The sequence below is a fragment of the Marmota marmota genome, unplaced genomic scaffold (assembly GCF_001458135.2).
Source record: "Marmota marmota marmota unplaced genomic scaffold, marMar, whole genome shotgun sequence".
NCBI lineage: Eukaryota > Metazoa > Chordata > Mammalia > Rodentia > Sciuridae > Marmota > Marmota marmota.
The window spans coordinates 29,533,910-29,558,193 of NW_026000221.1; the positions used below are offsets into that span (position 1 = coordinate 29,533,910).

Sequence of the window (24,284 nt, forward strand, 5' to 3'; positions counted from 1 at the left end):
AACCCCCTACCTGAAAATGAGATTAAGTCTGGGATGCTAGGGAAGTTTTTCAGGGGATGGCCATATGTATGTTTGAAATACAATATTTTTAAAAAATACACCTAGCTGATTTTTTTTTTATGACATAAGTACTGTATCTCAGTTTAATGCATCACCCTATTGTTTGGTCATCCCAGACATTTATCTCAAGAAGTTATGTTCATTTTAAATGTCAAAATTTTAAATTTGCAAAATTTTAATGCAAAAATCAGTATGCGGTGACTGTTAAAGACTTCCTGATGGCTTTTATGGTACATACTTGGTATAATGAACAGGAAACAGACCCCTTAATTCTCAACTTGGGAATCTTACCGAGTGTATTTTATCTAAATATTTCCTAAGCAGAACCTGAAAGGACCAAAGGAAACACTTTCAGTTAAAATCCAAGGTCACATGTAGAAGACTAATGAGGCAGGGCTTCAGCCAGGAGAATATAAAGTTTTGCTACAGTTCTAAAGGAAAATTTCTTCTGCAAAGGGAATGATGTGACTTTGATCAATAAGAAGGACCTCTATGTCCACTGTGTGTCCCAGATGCTGGTATTATACATGGAAGGTTAAAGTCACAGCACAGGGAAGGCATTCACCCTTCTAATACTCCATCTTTTCCTGACCCTAGTCTCTACCTCATTCTTGCATGATATGGAACTGATTGCTAATACTGCTCCATATTCTAGGACATTGGAGAAGAAGCCAAATCTCACTTAGCTTTGACTAGCTCCAGAAATGCTGTATTGTAGGAGATTTCACATCCCATGCATTTAACACTATTATCAGTAAGACATATTACCTACCTTCAAGAAACACAAGTCCCAGAAAAAGAGACAAAATGAGGATGAACTACATATTAAATCCATCACTTGGGAGATTCACTATGTATTTGATATAATGTTTTAAGGTGACAAAAGAGCACATGTATGCACATGTGTGCACATGCCTATGTATTTTAGCATTTTACTCTATATGAAACAATGATGCTACTGCATACAATTATATATCTTCATTTCACAGAGACATGTGGGAAGTTGTTCTTCAAAAGATTAACAGCAACCATCTCTTGCTCACGGGCATGGGGGGGATGTTTTTGTTTTCTTTTCTATAATTTTCTGAACTATTGAAATTTTCTACCATAGTAGTGTATTATTTTCGTAAATAGAAAAAAACTGAAAACAAAATGTATAGGAAAAGATGACTTCCTCTACTTCTTTTATGACATTGCTGATATGCTTGCTGTTGGGCGGGGAGGTGCAGTTGAAAGGCTGGGCTACCAGTCTTTCTACCCTGAAAGAGTCAGAGGTGTTTTGTGTGCCTCAGCTTGGATCAAGGATGACCATCTCTTGACTCCATGGAGAAGTGTGAAGTTAGGTGAGGAATGAAATCCTTGGTCTTTGGGCAGTTTTCCTACACTGGTTTTCAGGGAGTAGAAGAAAGCACATTTTCAGCAACCTACATTTTAAAATACAAACCTCCACAATGATCTGTCTGTACTTTGGCTGGTCAATATTTCCCAACATGTCTTCAACAAGGAGAGAAAAATTCATCTCATACATGGTCATATCTGACAAGGTTGGTTGCTGAAAAAAACGACTCCACATTAATATGCTGAATGTTATACTCTGGTTCTCATTTAATAAAATAATTTCATTTTCTAATCAATAATCTTTTTCAGTTTTCTATACAACCTTAGAGAGCATTTTCAGCTTATGACTGAATTTTATATCTGTCAGACTACTGAAGCCAACCAGCTGACTATTGTGATAAATTAAGCCTTCCATTTTTAGTAGTTGTCTTCACTATGTTAATGTTTTCAGGGGGAAAGGACTATATTAGAAAGCTACTTGAATATACAGAGGGAACAGCCAAAAATGAGGCAACAAATAGAGTACATATTGCTTTCAGAATTAACACAAGAAGTTATGTTTGCTGTCAGACTTCAGCATGTAAGTCACTTGCTATTGAATTTACATCATTTCTTTGCAGGTCCTTTCTGAGGTGGTGGCATAAAAATGCATATAAATAAGCAAAAACAATATGATGTGCAGAAATGGCAAGGAAATAGAAATAAAGCAAAACTAAATAATTTTCTCTACACTAACCTTTATCTTTTATTTAAAATAAGAATCCCATACAATATTCTATTCATATTTCACAAAACAAATGAAAGCAGAAAATAAACTCAAATCCAAATCCAAATCTGGGCATGGTGGGTAAACTTCAAAGGATGGGATGGAAGGATCTAAATGTTAGCTGTGTGTGGTACAAAACAAATGGAGTCACTAGAATTATTACCAGAGATGCAGAGAAGATGAGACATACCTATTCACTTTTACCTTAATGATGATTTATAATCAACTTAAACATAGCTTCAGAACAATGTGTTTCTACTTGATATTTAACATGGGGCTGAGGGACCCTGATTCTTCTCTTGCAATCAAGTGACAGCAAAATTATTTAGCTGTATATTCAATACATTCACTATACTCTAGAGTCAAAATAATCCAACATATTGTTAATATTTACAAGTAGTATTCAATATTGAAAAAATGAAGCCTGATTACCAAATATAGGTATTATAATTGTTTAGATGTCTAACAATGGGATTAATACAAGTACAGAAGGAAAGGAAGATCTTTTCATGGTTTCACATTAATTTCCCCTTAATGTATCTCATTTAAAAGCCAACTTGGCTACTATGCAACTACAATGAAGCATAGAAAAGAGATAATGGAGGTTTTTTAATTTTCTGCTCTACTGAAAGGACTCAGGGAAAGTCAGGTAGCAGAGGAGTTAACAGAAAAGGCTCAGAAGTCTGCCTGCCAGTTGTCACACCTCAAGTCAGCTACTTACTAGAGATGTGTGACCTTGGGAAAATCATTTAGCTGTGCTTCAGTTTCCTCATCTGTCAAACTGGAATAATATAATACACTTCTCACAAAATTGTTAGGATAAATGAGCATTTGCAAAGTGTCTGCAACATAAAATATTTAACTTGCACTTATTGTTGTTATTGTTAGCAAACAAAGGGTATACTAAACACAAATGATCCAGGCTACCATGAAATCTGTTAAAGTAGTCTAGTAGGGATTGAGACAGGTTGCTGACAACAGGTTGCCATAGTGTACTGCCGAGGTGTGTAGAGAGGAGGCTTAGCAGAAGCAGCAGGATGCCAATAACAAACACTTTGTCTCTGCTCCCAGGAAACAGTGCTGCCCAGAGCAGCAATCACAGGGCACCTCGGGAAGGGCTGAGACCCTTATATTGGCAATCAAATAAACAACTCACCGTCCTAAAACAGTATAACAATATTTTTTAGGAATAAGAAATGTGTGTTCATATAGTTAAAATTTTGAAAGGTTAAAAGGGTTTCAGTGCAAAGCATCTCCCTAAACACACAGTTCTACTTCCCAAAGAAAAGAATGCTACCAATTTCTTGTGAGTCCTTCCAGAGATACCCTAAAATGAGTGTGGGTGTATATTTGAGAAGACCTTTTTTTTTTTTTTTTAAAGAACTACATTATAACTAATTCAATTAAAATTTCAACAGTAAAAATAAATACAATATTTCTGCTTCTGTGTGTAAGAAAAATGATTTACATGACAGGATAAAGTAAATAAAATAATCATATCAAAGAAGCAGACCAGTATATTAACTTGGGAAACCATATTCATGAGAGGACACGCACTCATCTGGACCATAGGTAAGTTACAACTCAAGTAAAATAAATGGTTATCTGTTCAATGACCTAAAAAGTTACTGCATTTTTCACATTCCATGTAATGCCTAAGTAGTGTTTCCTTCTTAGGCCTGTTCTCTTTCAGCCTTTCAATGTATGCTTTACTGCTTATGAGGTTCCCAGCACAGGCCAACCACCAGCTGGTGGTAATGGGATACTCCTACATAAAATAAAGTCAATACAAGAAATGCTAAGTTCATTATAAGTAATCAAAGGAAGGACAGCTTGCTCAGCAATAGGTTTGGTAATGTGCTATCTCTAAAGTCAGCCTCTTTGAAACAGGAAATATGACAATACAAAAAAAATCTTAATTAAATACAACTTCTCAGCAATATATCTATTTGGTAAAGAAAACTTTTTTATGATTAGAGGAATACTAAAATTGAAAAACAAAAGTAAATCAGACTGGGGAAAATATTTCCATTCTAGCTGATTAGACTTCTTATTTTCTAATTTTCATCCCTCCAGTTATCTGGACATTCCTTCTTTGAATACTAGAACACAGAAAAGTAGAAGTTATTTGCCATGCAGAAAGGGAAAGAATCCTTATTTCTTTATATATCCTTTTCCTGACAACACAGTGGGGCTTTACCTGTGGCAAATGCTTCCCAGCTACAATGATGCCATTGGGTGTGCGTTCCAAGATCTGCCACACTCGATCATAGAACCCGGGGGGAGTTCTATTCAAAGACCCATCAATCTGACGTCTGTTCAGCCAACACCTGTAGACCAAAGGAAATTGCTTCAAAGTTGAAAAACAAGCTTGTTGTGGTAGAAAGCAGAGCTTTCCATATGGATTAACTGCTTCAATAGGGTGAGCAATAAAAGCCAAAACCCATCAATGATGCATATTTGCCATGTGTTACAGAGGTTAGTAAATATTTCATAGTGATAACAGAGCTTGCAGGAGAGGAGGAAATCTCCAAGATTTTAAAAAATTTAATAAGCAAAATGATATTCTTCTAGTAAGCTATGAGATGCTCACTATATTATCAAATGATTTTCTAATACATAAACAGCAAAGCAAAGCAAAACAAAATAGTAACAAACACAGGAGCAAGCACTTTCACAATAACTTTATATGATTCTCACATAATGCAAAATGACTCCATGAAGGCTGGGAAACATATAACTTGATCATTCCTACACATCTCTAGAAGAACTGTGCTTAATAAACACTTGATAAGCAAATGAATAAAGGATCAAAAATAGTATTATATGCATAATATTATATGCATAATTTAAAATCTTATGAAGGTTTGTTATTTAAATATGGCTAAAATTTCAGTGCTGAAAAACCAGATATAAAACCTATGTGTCATAATAATCAGAATTCAGTGATAAGCTAAAACTCTAGATCTTTTATTTTCATGGATAAGTCTTAAATCTTAAAGATACAGAATTCATAAGCTGCTAGATGTAGAATTTGTATAATTTCTAAAGAATACACAGTAGTGTATATTCTTTCAAAAGCTGAAGGCAGAAACAGGTGTGTGTGTGTGTATGTGCGCGCGCGCGCGCACACACACACACACACACACATATATATATTACACATACACATATATATATGTTTTTACATTTGGTATTTAAAAGTCATCAGAGTAAAATGTGTCATCAATTACATGGAAGGTGTGATTGACATTATTTCTAGATATAACAGTAGTAATGCAGGGTATAGTAAATAGAAGTGGCTCTTGAAAAAGAGGTCCAGTAAAATTTGATAACTACATAAGTAAGAGAGGCACTGGGGTTTGTTTGAATGTATGAAGTTTCTTTTATTAGACCAGACTTCTTGTATTGCTAGGTTTTCAGTGTTTTGCTAAAGTGAAGAAGCCCAAAGGTCTTAGGAGTATCTTGGTGATGTTTTACTTCAAATAACCACCCTACACTGCATTTCCCCCCTTATTTCTTTTGTTAACAACAACAAAAAAAAAGACATTTTCAGAGTTCTATGAAGTCATGATGAATATTTTAAAAAGGAGAGTTTGCTAGAATATAAAAAGAAACATGAAAATACAATGGAGGTGGAGAATTATTTTAGAAGACTTCTGCTGTATTTTTATTTTGGAAAAATTTTAGACTTAACAGAAGTCATAAAATATTTCATAAAGTTCCTCTATACTTGTCAATTAGCTTACCATGCTTTAATTACCTTATATAACCGCAGTACAATTATTGAAACCAGAAAATGAACAGAAACACAATATTAACTAATCTATGGTACTTACTCAAATTTTTACCATGAATGTTCTTGCTTTGGTCCAGGATCCGATCTGGAACCTCTACATGGCATTTAGTTTCCATGTTCCTCAGGTACTTCTATTTTGTGGCCATATCCCAGCCTACCTGTATTTTTAATGACTTAAGAGGATATACCTCAATTTGGGTTTTTCTGATGTTTTCTTATGAACAGACTGAAATTACTCAATTTTGGCAGGAATATTCAGAAGTGATGTTCTGTCCTTTTCAATATATCATAGCAGGAGGTATGTGATATTGGTGTATCTATTACTGGTGATACATTAATCATTTGGGTGGAGTCCACTGGGTTTCTCTACTGTAAAGCCACTGTTTCATTTTTCTTTTAATAAAATATGTAAATTTGCTATTCCCATACTGCTTCTATTCAATGATGGTTTTTGCCTAATGATGACTTTGTTTCCATCATTATAATTAGAATTCTGCTAAAAGGAGGAGTCCCTTCTTTCCCTTTATTTATCATCATGAACTAATGGTTATCTATTCTATGGGTTAAATCCAACACTATCATTATTTATTATCTTGCTCCAACTGTCCTAGCTGTGGTGATGGGGGCTCCTTCTTGTTGCTTCCAGTGTCCACCTAACATATTTCTCTTGTATTTTGAGATTTCCTTACTTTCTGGCACAGGATGCTCTAGGCTAATCTTGTATTTTTCCTTCCTGCTCCGGATTCAACCATTTCTCCAAGGAATGCTGTTTCTTTTTATTAAAGAATGGTACTTAGAAAGTAATATCTGGGATCTGGTTTTGCTCACTACTGTTAGGGTTTCATTTTTTCTAGGTTACTTCAATAGACAGATCTAGGAAGTATATAGATACACATATGCATGTACATATACATATCCAGATTTCTTTATCAGTCTGTGTAAAAACCATGATGACTTTGTCACAGATACACATATATTTTTATATTACCTTCCTTCTTACACTTACTGACACTATCAATTTCCATTCAACACCCACCCTTCCTTGTTTTCTCTATTTGTAACTATTGTTTCTAACTAAGAAATCTGGTTCTTATTATTCATAATATATTTACTTGTTTATTCAATCCTAATATTTACATAAAGTAATTTCAGAATTGCCAATTCACACATCTGTGAGAAAAAATTATTAACTACATTACAATATTTGGGTGCAGGTTTTTTTTCTTTAGCCTTATAGTATCAAAGCAATATTTTCCAAAAGTACTTAACTATTTTCTTCCTCATTCTCTCAGTGTGGTAATAATAATCATTTGTAATATAGTTAGGCACATTTGTTATTGTCTGTATTATATTTTGGATTCATTTCACATCTGGACTAATTTTAATTATTTGTGCTTTGGGTATGTGAAATATTACCATTGTTTAAGTCAGAGCTAAACACAAGGTACACTAAGGGAAGTACTACTCTTTCTCTCATCCTCTACCTACTTTTCCATTTTTATCCTGCTCCTACCCATTCCCTGAAGGTAACCAATCACATTAGTTTCTGATTTATCTTCTCTACCTTTCTTCTGTACAATGAGCAGATACACATTTATTTTTATATTCCGTTCTTTCTTACATGAAGAGTAGACTATAAATATTCTTTTGTACTTTACTATTCCTATTCAACAATAAATTCTAGAAATCACTCCATCAAGTTCACAGAAACCATACTCATTTTTTTTCATAGGTATGGAGTACTGTTAAATGGACACGCCACAGTTTATTCAAATAATTTCCTATGTGGGTGGGCAGTTATATTATTGGAATTCTAAAATTTTCAATTATAAACTATACTGGATTAACCCATTAATTCATAAGTTTCCAATTCTGCAAATATTTTAACAAAATTGACAGAGGTACATTAAGATAGGTTGGAAATCACAATCTGGAGTTTATATATCCCTTAGATATATTTTTATTGCTCTTTCTCTCTACATATATATGTGCAAATAGTCTAATTATTCAAATATTTTCTCAAAAGAACAGAACTCTAAAAACATACTATTTATTTCAAATTGACCGTAAGTGTTATATTTGTTGCTCAATTTAAGTTCTTTATAAGTGTCCTGTACACAGGATGGACATAAGGGGTTAATGAATAATCTTATGCACATTTTTTCATATTGTTTGAGGCATGGTTTCATGGTTTCAGAGAGATTCCTAAAATGTTTGCTGTGTCAAAGGACAAGTGCAAATGTAGATTTTTTTTTTTTTAGATGTTGTTAAATTCTCACCCATAAGGGCTGTACCCATCAGTTACATATAAGAGTGCCTATTTCCCACAGCCTCACCAAATATTTATTACAGTTTTTAACTTCTGCCAGTGTGAAAGATGAAAAATGGTTCAATGTTTTAATTTAAATTGATGTAATTATAAGTTAGTTTTAATATATTCCCAAATACATAAATGCCATTTTTCATATGTTTTAAATAAATTGATAAGTCTTTTTATTCCCCCATTTTTCTCCTTGGAGTTTTGGTTATCTCTCAATTTTTAAGAATTCATGACTATTCATTTTTTATAGCATATATATTTTTCCATTTTTTCAGCAGTCTTTTGACATTATTTCTTGCCATAGAAAATGTTCTTAATGTTTATATAGTTTTACAATTTTCTTTTTGATGCCCTTGGGTTGAGTCATAGTTAGAAAGTCTTTTCCACACCAAAGTTAAAAAGAAATTTACTGAGGCACTCCTTTAATATTTATATAATTTCCATTTTTACATTTAGATTTCTAATATGTTTGGAGTTGATTACTGTATATGGTATAAAGTACTTGATTTTACTTTTTGCAAATGACTATCTAGTTGTCTTAATGTTATTTATTTAAAAAGTCCATCCTTGATCCAGTGATTTGATGTCACATTTATCATGAATTACAAGTCTAAACTGTACTTGGGGGGGTCTATTTCTGGACTTTCTATTCTCTTCAACAGATCTTTATTTATTTATGTGGTGCTGAGGATCAAACTCAGTGCCCCATGCTTGCGAGCGCTTTACCACAGAGCCACAACACCAGCCCTCTCTTCAACAGATCTATTTGTGCATAAATATATATTTGTTTATAAGGAAATATAAATATATGCTTATATTTCTAAGCATTTAACAATATAACCTTGGAAAATGCTAGGCATTGATATGCTCAATAAATACTTGCCTAAATAATCATTAAAGTTCTTTCTGGAATAAAAAAATGTCTTAAGTCCAATGCAATCCACAAATATTTGTTTTGTTCTTATTCAAAGGCTAGTACAAGTTAAGAACATGAAAGGATTTAGCCCTGAAACTTAGTCTTTTTAGGAAGACAGAGTTACAGGCGACATTTTTAAGTAATGTGACCAACCCAATCCCTTCTGCCAAACTGTTGGGAAGAGACACTGAGTGCTATAAAGGTTCAGAAAGGGAATTGACTGGGTTGGGGATGTGGCTCAAGCGGTAGTGCGCTCGTCTGGCATGAGTGCGGCCCGGGTTCGATCCTCAGCACCACATACAAAGACGTTGTGTCTGCCGAAAACTAAAAAATAAATATTAAAAAAAATAAAAAAAAAAACCAAACAAACAAAAAAGGGAATTGACTAAGGTGGTATGAAGTGCTACATTTTGCACAGAATAAAAAAAAATGAGGAAATACTTACACACTATATCCAAAAGAAGTATAAAGTTCAAATCAACACAAATTACTGACTGACATTAGTCTGTTTATCTAATCCATCTAGTAAGGTGGCCTCTGATACTCCGCTGCACTTTCTTTCTTTTTTTTTTTTTAAACAGTTTTTTATTTTTCGGTTGACACAACATCTTTATTTTATTTTTATGTGGTGCTGAGGATCGAACCCAGCGCCCTGTGCATGCCAGGCGAGCGCGTTACTGCTTGAGCCACATCCAGCTTTATTATTTTCACATATATCTATCAAATTAAAAACTAGATTATTGCTGTATTACATACAGAGTGTTCTGTATGTAATAAAGGGCCTTGTTACCTTTCATTCTGTTGAGGCTGGAGAATATCTAACAGAAGTTGTTTAACTTCACTAGGTGACAGCTGATATAAGTCTATGGCTGGCTTGTCCCCACTTCGGATCTGTAGTTCATACTCCATAGCATGGATGATCCACCTAAAACAAAGCAGGGGAAGCAGGAATCAATAACTCTTGAAATAAAATCACCTTGTGTTCCTCTTAGTAATGCCCTTAATAGCACTGACCCATTCAAAGGTGAATGAAGAAAAAGCTATTTGAATTTCCTGAACCGTTGATTTAATTACTTCCATCAAGATTGTGTGACATGATCAGACTGTTAAAAATGAGGCCTGCTCTTACACATGTAGTTACATTATAAAGCATAAAAATGGGTTTAAAGTACCTAGGTTCTTACAAAGTAAGATTTTTATCAGTGTAATATGATAGCATACTATATACAAATAGCTACCACATTGTTTTCTTAACACTAGATATATGCAAAACATAAATGGGACATAAATAATGCATTTTAAGAAACAGGCTGAGATATGCTATTATATAAATATTCTTTCCCGAGGAATTTTAAAAATATAATTTCTTTTACTTTGCAGTTATTCTTTTGGGATAGAAAGGGACAGAGGAGAAATACCTGTCTTTGAAATAAAAGGATGCAATCAGTTATAACTTATACTACCATATTTGAGAATGTACTTTTACCAATAGATTTCAGAAAAGCTAAAATATTTAATTATTTTATGTGTAATTTTATTTTTTAATTTGGAATTTTTAAAAAAAAAATTTCTGCAGTTTCATTTCATTTCTTTTATGTACTGTATTCTTATGAAAGAGAACTCAAATAAACTAGTTATGAAAACCAAAGAAACTCTAGAAATAATACTGTGCCTTAGGGAACCAGAATTCTATATACTATTAGGAAAAGCCAGGGAATTACTTTTACACAGCAGATTCCTATGCTTTACCCTTAAATCCTTTGGTGGACAATGAATAACAGGGATAATACACCCCTAGTATGTGGAATCAATCTGCTTTCCTTCTCCTATTTTGCTTGTCTCACAAAGGTGGGGCCACAAGCCAGCCCACCAGGGTAAATGATTATGTATAGCATGAAGATTTAGAGGGGTCAAATTACTGCACACAGATGTAGCATTATCTTTCTCTTGACATATTCCTTGAAAGATAAGCCCATAAGGCAGGTATAATAATGAAAAAGTTAGGTCCTTCTTTCTGCTAAGGCTGGTTTGAAAAATAATGGTGATGCATACTTATGAGATAACTTTAATGCCTGGGTGCGGCAGATGGAAGAAAAAAATGTTAAAATGTTCCCAGGTGAGCCAGAGAGGACCTCAACTAGACATATTGCCCTGCCTGCTGGACCAGTTCACAGTGTTTCAATTCTGTGACTGTTTCAATCTCCACTGCCATAGGTGAAGACAACCCTCTATTCTTCCTATTTTCTTCCCTATTCTTTGTTGTAAAACAGCATTAGACTTGAACTACTAGAATAGCTATCAGACACTCAGAGGAAGTAAATAATCAAGTGAGCAACACGGTTAAAAAAATCAAAGGCATTTTATCCATTTTTAGGGCTACTAACAAAAAAAGGCATGAAAAAAAAATCCAACTTCCTACCCTCATTTCCATGAACAAGATTTGACAATTCTAGCATAAAAATACTTAAATGCAAATATGGGGAAGGGAAGGAAAGAGAAAAGGGAAGAGAAAAGATGTGAAGGGGAGGGGAGGTAGAGAGGAAGGAGGAAAGTCAAAAGAATGAAGGTTATTCTTTGACCAAAGTCCTATAAATCAGTCTGTCTAAAGAATCAGAGATAGGCTGTACTTGCCAATAAGCAAATGAGAAAGTGGCAGATACACCCCACTGACCAATTCAACCTTCATACATATCAAGGTTTGACTCGAGGACAATGAATTCCTTAGGACTGCTAGCAAGGTGTAAAAAAGTAGACTAGTCCCAGGAATAAACTTGCCCTTCTAGAAACTCTTGTGAGGTTAGTAAGGATACTGTTTTATGTATTGGCATTTGTCTTTCTGACATGCCTAAATCAAGGAGTGAAATATAAAATAAAGTACATGGAAATCTGACTACTAGTAAACCAGACAGCTGCATTTTCTGAAAAAAATGCCATAAAGAATCATGGTAATGGAGGGAGACCCTCATTGTTATACAAAATTACATATAAGAGGTTGTGAGGGGAATGGGAAAATAAACAAGGAGAAATATGAATTACAGTGGATGGGGTAGAGAGAGAAGATGGGAGGGGAGGGAGGGGGGATGGTAGAGGATAGGAAAGGTAGCAGAATACAACAGTTACTAATAGGGCATTACATAAAAATGTGGATGTGTAACCGATGTGATTCTGCAATCTGTATTTGGGGTAAAATTGGGAGTTCATAACCAACTTGAATCTAATGTATGAAATATGATATGTCAAGAGCTTTATAATGTTTTGAACAACCAATAAAAAAAAATTAAAAAAAAAAAAAAAAAAAGAATAGCATTGAGGGGCTGGTTGTGGCCCAGCAGTAGAGTGCTTGCCTAGCATGTGCCTGACCCTGAGCTCTATCCTCAGCACCACATAAAAATAAATAAATAAAAGGTATTGTGTCCATCTACAACTAAAAATTAAATATTAAAAAAAAAAGAATAGCATTCTCCTTGGTAAGAAACAATTCTTGGGCTGGGGTGGTGGCTCAGTGGTAGAGTGCCTGCCTTTAGCATGTGTGAGGCACTGGGTTCAATTCTCAGCACCGCATATAACTAAATAAATTAAATAAAGGTTTATCAACAACTAAACAATATATTAAAAAAAAAGAATTCTTTAACAATCATTCTGATATTATCTCCATAATAGGAAAGATTTGTGGTTTGCTGTTATACAAGTAAACATTTTACTCCATTCCAACATTTTATTAAGCCATATATTATGAACTAAACTGAGCTCCCCTTCCACTTTAATTCCTATGTTGAATCTGAACCTCAACAGGAGACAAGGTCATGAGGGTGGGGCCCTTATGACAGGATCAGTAACCAGAGCTCTTTCTCTCTTTACCATGGAAGGAAATAGCAAGAAAGTCTACAAGCCAGGAATATAGTCCTTACCAGAAACCAAATCATTTGGTAGCTTACCCTTGAACTTCCAAGCCTTCAGACTGTGGAAAAAGGAATTTTCTATTGTTGTTGTTTATAAGTACTGGGGTTGAACCCAGGGGGGGTGCCCTACCACTGATCCATATTCCCAACCCTCTTTATTTTTTATTTGAGACAGGGTCTCACTAAGTTACCCTGGATGGCCTGGAACTTGCAATCCTCCTGTCTCAGCCTTCTGAGTAGCAGGATTACAGGCATGTGCAGCTATGCCTGGCTAAATTTCTTTTGTTTAAGCCATTTTACCTATGGTATTTTTTGTTACAGCAGCCCAAGATAACTAATATATAACAAGAGACAGAAAAGTTACAAAGGACTTTTTTGCTTGAATCATAGTAATTTGGATAATAATAATAATTAGATGAGGCAAACTGGGCTTCTAGTTTGGAAACTAGAAGAGAACAATGACTCTACCCTCCATCTAAGCATAACAGCATAGAATGAGGAGAGCTCTTACAATCCCATTTCCTTACCTCATATTAAACTTTAAGTATCAGAACCACAGTAATGAACTTAAGAGTTGTAATTACTTCTTTTTTCCTTTATTTGTATAAGCAGTGTTAAGAGTTGGTACCTTTGACACCAATGGCCTCTAAACACAGAATATGTGATTCACAGATACTATTTGGGCATCAGAGGACAAGATATGTCTGGATCATAATTGCTTACAGAATGTCTTGGCAGTACGAAAAGTAGAGATGAAAAAGGCCTGATAAAATATATCCTCAGGGGTTATCTCCCACTGAAGCTTGACTGACAGACCTGTAGCAGAAAGCAGTTGATTGGAGGTCTTTACAGTAATGGGCCTGTCAGGAACTTGATCTATTTCAACATGAAAGCTGGTGCACAAATCAATAATGAGACAGCAAATCAAATCATTATCAGGCTAGAATACCATTCCTGTGAGCAGGTTAATTTTGTTCACAAGAGTGCCTGAGAGCATAAAGCTGAAGAAATTGCACTGGCAGGATTAACCTTGGAAATAGAGAAGAAACAGTGCTATTGGAGTGTACAAAGCAGCTGGGGCAGTGGATGATGAAATGCTTTGGGATCATTCCATTGAACACTAAAGGAGAATCAATCATGGTTGAAAGGAGCATATCTTCCACGGTGAACATCTCCTGCGGGAGCACAGGTGGTTTTCAGATGTAGGATCAGAAGATAATGGGGGGGGTTAGGTAGAGAGAAAGATAGAGATGTGTGTAGGTAGGAGTTGTTTCCTCCTATGGATTCTTGAGATTTATGGTACATAAAAAGAAATCTCCAGAGGAACTTTTTTCCAAAATCCCTAGAGAGGACCTCAATTTTCAAGTGCCACAGTGATAATGTTCATACTTTAACCTTTATAAAATATCTTCACATTCCTTACCCAGAATGGTCACAATTCAATGAAGAAGCCAAAGCAGGGGAAGCCTCCCTGTTTTATAGATCAGAGAGATGGAGGGCAGGTTAGGCAATTAAGAACTCTGCAGTCATTCACACTAGTTTTAAAGCCTGCTTCTTGATCCTATGACTTGGGCAAGTTACTTAAATTTGCTGAATTTCAAATAGCCTGTCCTAAACTTATCTCATTTTTTAAAATTGGTTCTTTTTAGTTATACATGACAGTAGAATTCATTTTGACATAATTATAAAAGCATGGAATATATCTTGTTCTAATTCAATCCCCAGTACCTCTCCTTTCCTTTCCCTTCTCAACCCTCTGCTCCCTTCCCTCTATTGATCTTTCTGGCATTTACCTACAGTTATTTTTAAAAATTAATTTCTTGTGGATATACATATACGTACACAGGAAAGTTACGTAAGATTCACTGCACTGTCTTTCCTTTTCCAAAGCATCCCTACTTCCTTCACTTCATTCCCCTTTGCCTTCTCTACTGACAATTTCAATATATTCCAAAGGGCCAGAAAGTGGGCCCTTGGTAAACATTAAATCTCTTTCTGTGAGAATACACAAGGATAACTTATTTGCCCCTGATAGTCACAGAAGTTAGTAGCAGAAATGGTAATCAAAGTCAAGTTGTTCTCCTAAATGGCTCCAAGGGCCCAGTGGATGTTGATTAATTTACAACATTTTAGACTGGAACTTGGAACACAGGCATCAATCCTCTAATTACAAAGACTTAGTTCACAGGAAAGTATTACTTCCACTACAAATACTAACTGAAAAAAATGACAAAAATAAATACTTTTAAACTGCTCTTAAACTTTGTTTCCTAAACCAATTTTGATCCAGCAACAAGCAGGAAGACTGATATAAAAGGGGTGTGTGTGTGTGTGTGTGTGTATGCGCGCGCGCACACGTGCTCAACATGATGAAACTCTCCACTTACTAGTGATATCAATATTATAAGGAAGTAATGTTGATTTCTTACTAGTGGTAACAACATTACAAGGGAGCAAAAAGCTTGTTCTGTAACCTCTCTTTTAACTTTTCATAGCATCTTATATCTCTTGGGGCATATAAGAGAACCTTAGAATCACTGTCAAGACATCCCCCAATTTCTTGTTCTCATGTTAAACAAAGATACAAAATCTTTTTTCTTAGGTTTTTAACCTTATAACCTCAAATAGTCCCTGACTTACAATGGGCTTTACTGACTGGTTTTTCTTTTTGTCTTTATGATGATATGAAAGTGATATGTATTTAGTAGAACACACTTCAAATTCTGAAGTGTGATCTTTTCCCAGGTTAGTGATATGTGGCACAATATTCTCTCATGATTCTGGGTAGCAGCAGGGAGCCACAGCTACCAGACAGATAGATGTATTAAGTCTATTTTTTCATGTAATTTTTCAATTTACAATAGATTTATTTGAATATAACCCATCATAAGTGGAGGAAAACTTGTATTCAAGTACCATGGTATGACTTACACCATAAAATGCTAAATAGTATTGATCCTAGATTGGAGGACTGACAGATAAAAGACAAAAAACATCAGGGGTCTATGGAACATCACAGTAATTCCATAAATACTTGAACACAACATAGATCATAAGTTAAAATCATGTAGGAGAGACTATAAAGGTCATAAGGTTTTAGAAATAAACAATAAAGCCCTTTTGCATGAGATGGCAATGATACAGATACTTAAGTGAAAACACACTCACAGTACTTGAGACTGAACAACAGGAACTATGGAGTCAGGGTATAAATTCCAGTTCTTCCATTTACTGGTTAGACTAAGAGAGATCTTTTAAGCTCCTGAGTCTCAGATTCTTTACTATAAAGTGGGGATCCTAAGTATCTACCAAAGTTGTTACAGGATTAAATCAGATAATATATGTGAAAAAAATTTTAGCACCCTACCTAGCATAATAAAAACTCAACAAATAATATTTGTGGTTATGGTGATGATACAAGAAGGGGAGGATGGTTTACTACAGTTTAGAGTGCAATGATCATGTACTATTCACACTTGTATACCCTTAGATCTTATGAAGAACATTGTTTAGAGATGTAAGACAACCTGTATTGTACAGATGTGATTTACTGCACCATTCTGTTAATAAGTGAATGAAGAAGAGTGCTACATCCTGATATCTTCTATAGGCATTACTGGACTTTCATATAAACTTGGTAATTTCCTAAATGACATGGTTAATTTTTTTTAGTTGTATATGGACACAATACCTTTATTTTATTTATTCATTTTTTATGTGGTGCCGAGGATCAAACCCAGTGCCTCATATGTACAAGGCAAGCACTCTAGCACTGAACCAGCCCTAAATATTCTTTTATACTTAATTTCAACATCATGTGGCACAAACCAACTATATTTATCAAAATTAAAAGTCCTTTTTCCTCTCTCTCCAATGAGCACAGAGGCATGGTCTCTTTTGTTTTTCTGAAATTCCCTATCACTACCTCAAGGCAAACCATCTCACTCTGCTTATATCCTATATACTAAGCAATCAAATATTTATTGAGCATCTCCAATAAGCTAGATTGCAAGATAGGAAATAATATAAGATCTGGTCTCTAGCTTTAGAAGAAGTAAAATTCTTAAATAAATCCTTAAAACATAAATGTCATAGTGACTAGGAGTTGACCCTATGAGACCTGTGTAAGAGAGAAATGTACATAATGAGCTGGGCAGGGACACTGTTAATACACTGGGAATATAATATCACAATGCCAGAATGGGTTTCAAGACAGTGAATAATTAATGTTTCATGGAAGTTTGTTCATGAAGTGTTCTGCTATTGTTTTATTTATTTATTTATTTTGATACCAGCGATTGAATCAGGTACACTTAACCACTGAGCTACATCCCCAGCCCTTTTTCATATTTTATTTTTGAGATGGGGTCTTGGTGAGTTGCTTAGGGCTTTGCTAAGTTGCTGAGGCTGTCTTCAAACTCACACTCCTCCTGTCTCATCGCCTCCTGAGCTGCTGGGATTACAGGTATGTGCCACTGCACCTGGCTCTCTTATTTTTAAATACTACCACATGCTATTTCTTGACAACACATAGTTTAAGATGTATGTTATTTCTCATGGAAGGCACTGAACACATAGAAGAGCAGATACAAAGACAGGAGGAAAATTATATTCAGAATAAACTAAATGCACTAAAAATAACAAATAAAAAATTTTAAAAAGAATAAACTAAATGCATATCCTAGGAAGAGAGAGAAATTAACTTCAGGTCAGATTTGAATTCAAGAAAGGAAATTACATGGGAGTTGTGAAAGAATGAAAGTTGGTCTAGAATAAATACTAAAGGAAAAACTATAAGAGACTGAAAAGACAGTCTTGTAAAATCCTGGGAAACTTAACAATTATTTTAAGGCTTTGTTTAAACTTTTGCAAGGATGGCTGTCATTTGAAGAGACTCTTGATTAGAACATTTATTATGCTTTGGAAAAGTTATAACCTATACTTCTCTATCTATCTTGGAGAAATTCCTGAGTCTATGATAACAGAGTACTTTCATACCCTGCACAGAGATAAAGAATCATATTTCTTCTCATTTAGAGTCAACTCAAATGAGAGACACATATCTGTATCCTCATATGTTGTCAGATGTTGGAGTTGAAAATATTAGGGCGGACAGACTGAACAAATCAGGTTATGATTAGAGAGAGAGAGAGAGAGAGAGAGAGAGAGAGAGAGAGAGAGAGAGAGAGAATATTTTAATATTTATTTTTTAGTTTTCGGTGGACACAGCATCTTTATTTTATTTGTATGTGGTGCTGAGGATCGAACCCAGCGCCTTGTGCATGCCAGGCGAGTGCCCTACGGCTTGAGCCACATCCCCAGCCCCTGATTCCAAATTCTTACAGTTGAAATACCTCTAAATGTTTGAAAGAAACAATTTTAGGGGATAAAAATGAATGTTAGGGTCTATGCAGATATAGTAATTTATTTTTAATCAAAGAGGAGACAAAGAATGAGAAATTCATGTAAAAAATACTATAGTTGAAGTCAGGCAAATAGTTTAAAAATAATAAGCTAACGAAAAATAATTTAAATAATACCAAAAAATATAACAGTAGGAATCTCCTAAAGAAAATAACTGACATTTATTTGATATACATTTTTTAGATATTTTTCCACATATACACTTTACACATATATGTATAATAGAATTATTATTGTTCTTTTTAAAGAATTTAAATAATACATTTGCAACTTATCTTTTCATTTAATCTGTCTTGGTCATTTATAAATGCAGCATGTAGAACTTTATCTTATTCCTTGAAATTGCTGCATCTCATTTTACTATATGGCTATAATAATTTATTTAAATTCTTTCCTACTGATGAAGTCCTAGGTTGTTCCTAATGTTTCATTTTTTTCAAAAAGTGCTGAAATTAAGACTGCTATAAAATATGTCTTTATTATTTGTGTATTACTGTAAATTCCTAGGATAAAAATTAATGAATCAAGAGATATGTAGATATTGCTAAATAAGCAAGGAGATTTTATATGTAATTCTGAAGGAAAAAATGAGTAATCATCTTTCAGAAAGTGCTTCATATTCACATGTAAAACTAAAATTAAGAAATGAAAGGTAAATCAATCCAACAACAATAAACAGAAAAGGAAGAAAGCAACAAGAAATCATGGTAAATAGAAAACAAAATAAAATGCAAAACAAGTAAATACATTTAAAAAATGACATAAATGTCAAATATATATTTCTATTAAAAGATAAAAATATGCATTACCACTACTGAACAGTACACTTAAAAATGGTAAATTTTATGATTTTCATTATAAAAAAGACACTCAGACTATCTCAAAAATAAATATGGAAGAAAGAACAACAGAGTAGAGGAAGGGGTTCTGGGGAATAAAGGAGGGGGAAAGAAAGAGGAAGTACTATAGATTGAAATGGAGAAAACTATCTTATATGCATTTATGAATGTCAAGATGGAATCCATTATTAAGTGCACTAATACAAAAAAAACCAGCATAAATGTTGAGCATAAATATATACATACACATATAGCTACATACACACAAAATTATAAAAGAACAATGAATGTAGAGAGATGGAAGATAGTATACCAAGGTAATAATGACAGTTAAAAAAAGCAGGCAGTGATATTCGACAAATGTCAAATTATAATGCAGCTGTTATTTTTTATGCATCATGGTTTTATTTAGAAAAAGTCTATATCTTTTACAAACTAAAGGATTTATATATTAGATGATAAGATGAATCTGCCTTAAAGAATTTAAAAGGGGGTTTGGGTGGGGTAGATAGAAGCTGGGTAATATTATGGACATACATGGCTTTATTATATGTCTATATATTTTTGTAGATGTTTGAAATTTTAAACTGTTGAAAAGCAACAAATGATACAAAGGAGGATATGTTATTAAAAGCAACGAAGTAACATGTACAAAAATAAAATTTTAAAATATATAAAGCAAAGCTGATAAAGATTCTAGGTAGAAACTCAGGAATATATTCTCAAGAGTAATGAGAAATTATGAAGACTTTTTATCAGCAATCATGGATTAAGTAGAACAGAAATAAGATACTAACAATGCAATTATATAGTTAACAAGCTATGTACACATATTCACATTCATATATATATTTGGACACAATAAACAGGAAATATATATTCTTTTCAAACATTTTTTTGGAAAACTTCCCTCCTCCAATTGGCCATATGTTAGGTTATTTATATGCTCAGATGTCATCTGACTCTATTACAATTAGGACACATTAACATAATACTTTATGTCATAAAACATATGACAAACTCATAAAGGCTTTATGAAACATATTATCTCATTTCATTCTCACATAAAACAGTGAAGCTGGTATGAAAGTGAGACTAGAGAGGTTTGGCCATTTATCCAAGGATACAGAGTTGATAAACGGCAGTCAGGACTTGAATTTAGATCTGCTGAAAACAGAGCCTGGTTGACTTTACATCAGCCTTCCTCACAAAACTCATTTTTTTGAAAATTTTTTATTTGTTTTTTTAATTAAGATGACAGTAGAATGTATTTTGATATATTATACATACATGGAGTATAACTTTCTTTTCTTGTGGTTGTACGTGATGTGGAGCTACACTAGTCATGTATTCTACTCTCTTTCCTATTCCCGTCTCCCCGCTCCCTTCCTTTCATTCTCCTTTGTCTAATCCAATGAACTTCTATTCTTCCCCCTACCTTCTTATTGTAGGTTAGCATCCACATATTAGAAGATTTGGCCTTTGGATTTTGGGGATTGGCTTATTTCACTTAGCATGATAGTCTACAGTTCCATATTTACTGACAATGCCATACTTTCATTCTTCTTTATGGTTGAGCAATATTCCATTGTGTATATATATACCACATTTCTTTATACATACATCTGTTGAAGGGCACCTAGGTTGGTTCCATAGCTTAGTTATTGCCTCACAATATTCATGATTAAGAAGATTCTAGGTTGTCAGACTCTTACTACCAATTTATTTTCTAAGCTTATGATATTAAAAATTAAGCATTAGATTTTAGTAGAAAGTGGATATAGAATATTCTTAAAAGGATCACATTTTTATCTGAGTGTGTCCTCCTGACACCCACTTTTACTAAAAATAATTTTTCCTTTAAGGCTTACCAACTCCATTATAGGTATTTTTACAATTATTGTGCTTAGTTTTTACATGATGCAGCTATTGAAATCCTTGGAATTTGATTTTACCAGAGAATAGAATTACTTCACTATATCTAATTTGGGAAATAGACAAAATTTTACTATTTATATATTATAAATAAACATGATGATTCTTTTAGGTCCCTGGCATTATTTCTTCATACCACCAGACACTGCCTCCACAGCTTAGGGCAAAAGTGCACTTCCCTAAATACCTACCAGATACCTAGAACATGACTTCATGTGGGAAGGCTAAGTCTTTTAGAGGACCCCTTGAATAATTCTCTTTATACAAATGCAAAGTGCTTTACTCACCCAATTCGAATTTTTAGCATTCCACGGAATAACTCAGGGTTATTGGATATGATCCAGCCAATATGGATGACCAGTTCTTGCTGAATGACGGCTTCCCTCTCATCGTGGGTATTACACTTATAATAGATGATGTTCTTAATCACTCTTGGCGACAAAGGATTAGAGATAACCTCTTCTTCATGCCCAAAGGCACCCAGAGTTACCTACAAGTGGCAGAATTTTATTGTAAAAATTTCCTAGATACTAAAAGATAACAGAAAAAAGTTCAAGGCTCAGATGACTGGCAGGCTGAAATTGCTCTATACAAGCTAGGGAATTAGGTAGAATAACTGTTCCTGCTATTTATTAAAATGGCTTTCAAAGCATGATTCCCAGTAGAGTTCATAATGGTTCACAGTCTGGTCTAAAATATAAGGGCAGGTGAGGGTCTCAGGGGAATGAAGGTGAGTGGATATAAATAACTCTTAAGATAAAATTATTTGAAACAACTTTTGTATTAGAAATTCCCCAGAGAAAACTGGAATATGTTGAATAGTTTTATTTTACTGCACAGTCTACATAATTTAGTGTTTGAGAAATATACTTTTCCAGTTTCTCAGGCAGAACCTTTTGCTCTTTAACAACACTGTGACCTTTTCAAAGGCAGGTGTGAGGTCATACAGTTCTTGTGTAGCCCTCACTTTATCTGGCATAATGCTAGGTACCTAATGAGGGTGAAGATCCATGGTGAAAGATCTCTCACCTATGGAAGTGAATGAATGACACTGCCCACAAGTCTGGGAAAGGAAAAAGCACAAAGGGAAATGGCAAAGAAAACTCAAAGCAGAAAGTGCTGCTGAAGCGGGAAAAAGAATATTCCAGTTTCCTTCACTCCTCTGCATTCTGCTTCCCAAAGGAGTCCGCAGCCTTTCTTCCTCCTCACCAGTGCTTTCTTTCTTCTGTGTACAGTGCACAATTATAAGAGGCAGGAAAAAGAAGAGCATATCAAAGCCCTTGTGTTGTCAGAGATCAGGGGAGAAAGTAAACATGGGGTTTTGGCTCCAATATTGTAATGGAGTGAAATCCAAGAAGTACTTTATCATACCATAGTGATATTAACCAGTTAGTCTGAGTATGATTTATTAAAATGTCACTGTGCAAAGAAGAAAACAGAAGGTGTATCATTGCCTCTGGAAGCAATAATGACTAAATCACTATTTCATTCCACAGAGCTTGAGGTGATCTACAAGTGCTTTGTAGAAACAAACTTCAGTTTTCAGGGTAGAATTTCATAAATGAGCTAATACAAACTTTGCTCCATTTTCATTTTTTTTTTTTGTAAAGGTTTATGAGGCAATCAATAAATGGACTTCAGGCACCTGGTCATGAAGCTGAGCTGCTGTCCTTCCATGCTTACCCAGTTCTAAAAATGACTATATCCCTGGGAGACTTAATGGTCTGTGGGGCAATGGTCCACTCATAGCCTCAGGGCAGGCTCTGAAACTTCTCAGGTTTCAGGACACAGGCTGCAACTCCCCTCTGGATATTATATACAATGGACATGACCAACCCAAACCCACCTCTCCTCCTAGTGTCAGGTACCAGTTATCTCAAAAATCTTCCAAAACCTTATGAATGCTCATATGTAGTGGAAGTAACTCTATTTTCAGATATACTACAGAGACCCCAAATCAAGGAAAAATAGTTTCCCAAAGACTGCTTAATTTTCTTTCACAGGTGAAATGGTCCAGGGCAAAAATATAATGCTTTGGCTGGAGGTGAGGCTTCTGGCAAGGTAAGGCACTGGATAAGCTACTTCCCGTATCTTGGTCTACTGATAAATGGGTATAAAAGTCTCTTGAATAAATTTGGCAAGCACAGAGAAAACAACATATGTGAAAAGAAACTCAACTTTTTCTCAGAAGTTTTAAAATTAATACTATTATTTTTAATTGTTATTAAATTAAAATTGTTACTTAAAATCACAGGAAGAAGTAAAATAGCTTATTATTCTAATATTCTAAAAGCTGGATATCAGTATAAAATAATTTTAATCTTAATTAAGAATCTTGCAATATGGTCAATGGGTTGTTTCTACTAAAGAGGGTTACAGCATTTCATATTCCTAAAGCATATTATATCCCTAGGTTAGCTATCAGGAAAACACAATAAAGCACATATATTTCTAAAGAGAAAACAAGCAAATAGATTTTCATTCTAATCAAAGAATGATTCAGCAAGGTAATTAGAGATTACTGAAAACGAAACAAAAAATGAGCAGTCACAAGCCATTCCATATCTTCATGCACAAACTCCCACATTTATCAAGTATCTATTCTACGCCAGATCCATGCTAGGCACACTGGGACATATACTAGACAAGATCTAGGCCTTGATTTCTGGGGGGCTCAAAGCCTACAATGAGGTAAGAGACATACATTCAAATGAATTGGGATTGTGGACAGGTTGTGGGAAGTGTCATAGGCCTGTTACGATAATACAAAGGAGAGAAGGGATCACTGCTAGCAGGAGATGGCTCTGTGACAAGAAGGTAACAAAGTTGGCCTGGAGGGTGAAGGATCTAGGGAGCAGCACTGTCATGAAAACTCTGGTTCTGCTTGAATACCATCACTGATCTAAGGGGCAGGAGGAGCTAACGTGAAGTAGAAGGAGAAATGTGTCCTTTGCTAACCACTGCCTTTGCTCTGCTTATCCTAAACCT

The 24,284-nt window shown here is 34.5% G+C and overlaps 1 protein-coding gene across 4 annotated transcripts in view; it reads right to left on the minus strand.

The window, feature by feature from the left end:
* Window positions 1–24,284, minus strand: part of Phkb (phosphorylase kinase regulatory subunit beta) — a 217,393-nt gene that overhangs the window by 2,314 nt on the left and 190,795 nt on the right. For all 4 annotated transcript variants that reach the window (XM_015488767.2, XM_048792237.1, XM_015488766.2 and 1 more), the window contains 4 exons: window positions 21,584–21,786; window positions 9,990–10,124; window positions 4,365–4,494; window positions 1,505–1,612 (listed from right to left, as the gene is read on the minus strand). In XM_015488767.2, coding sequence (XP_015344253.1) covers window positions 1,505–1,612; window positions 4,365–4,494; window positions 9,990–10,124; window positions 21,584–21,786 — 576 coding nt within the window. The remainder of the gene's footprint in view (window positions 1–1,504; window positions 1,613–4,364; window positions 4,495–9,989; window positions 10,125–21,583; window positions 21,787–24,284) is intronic.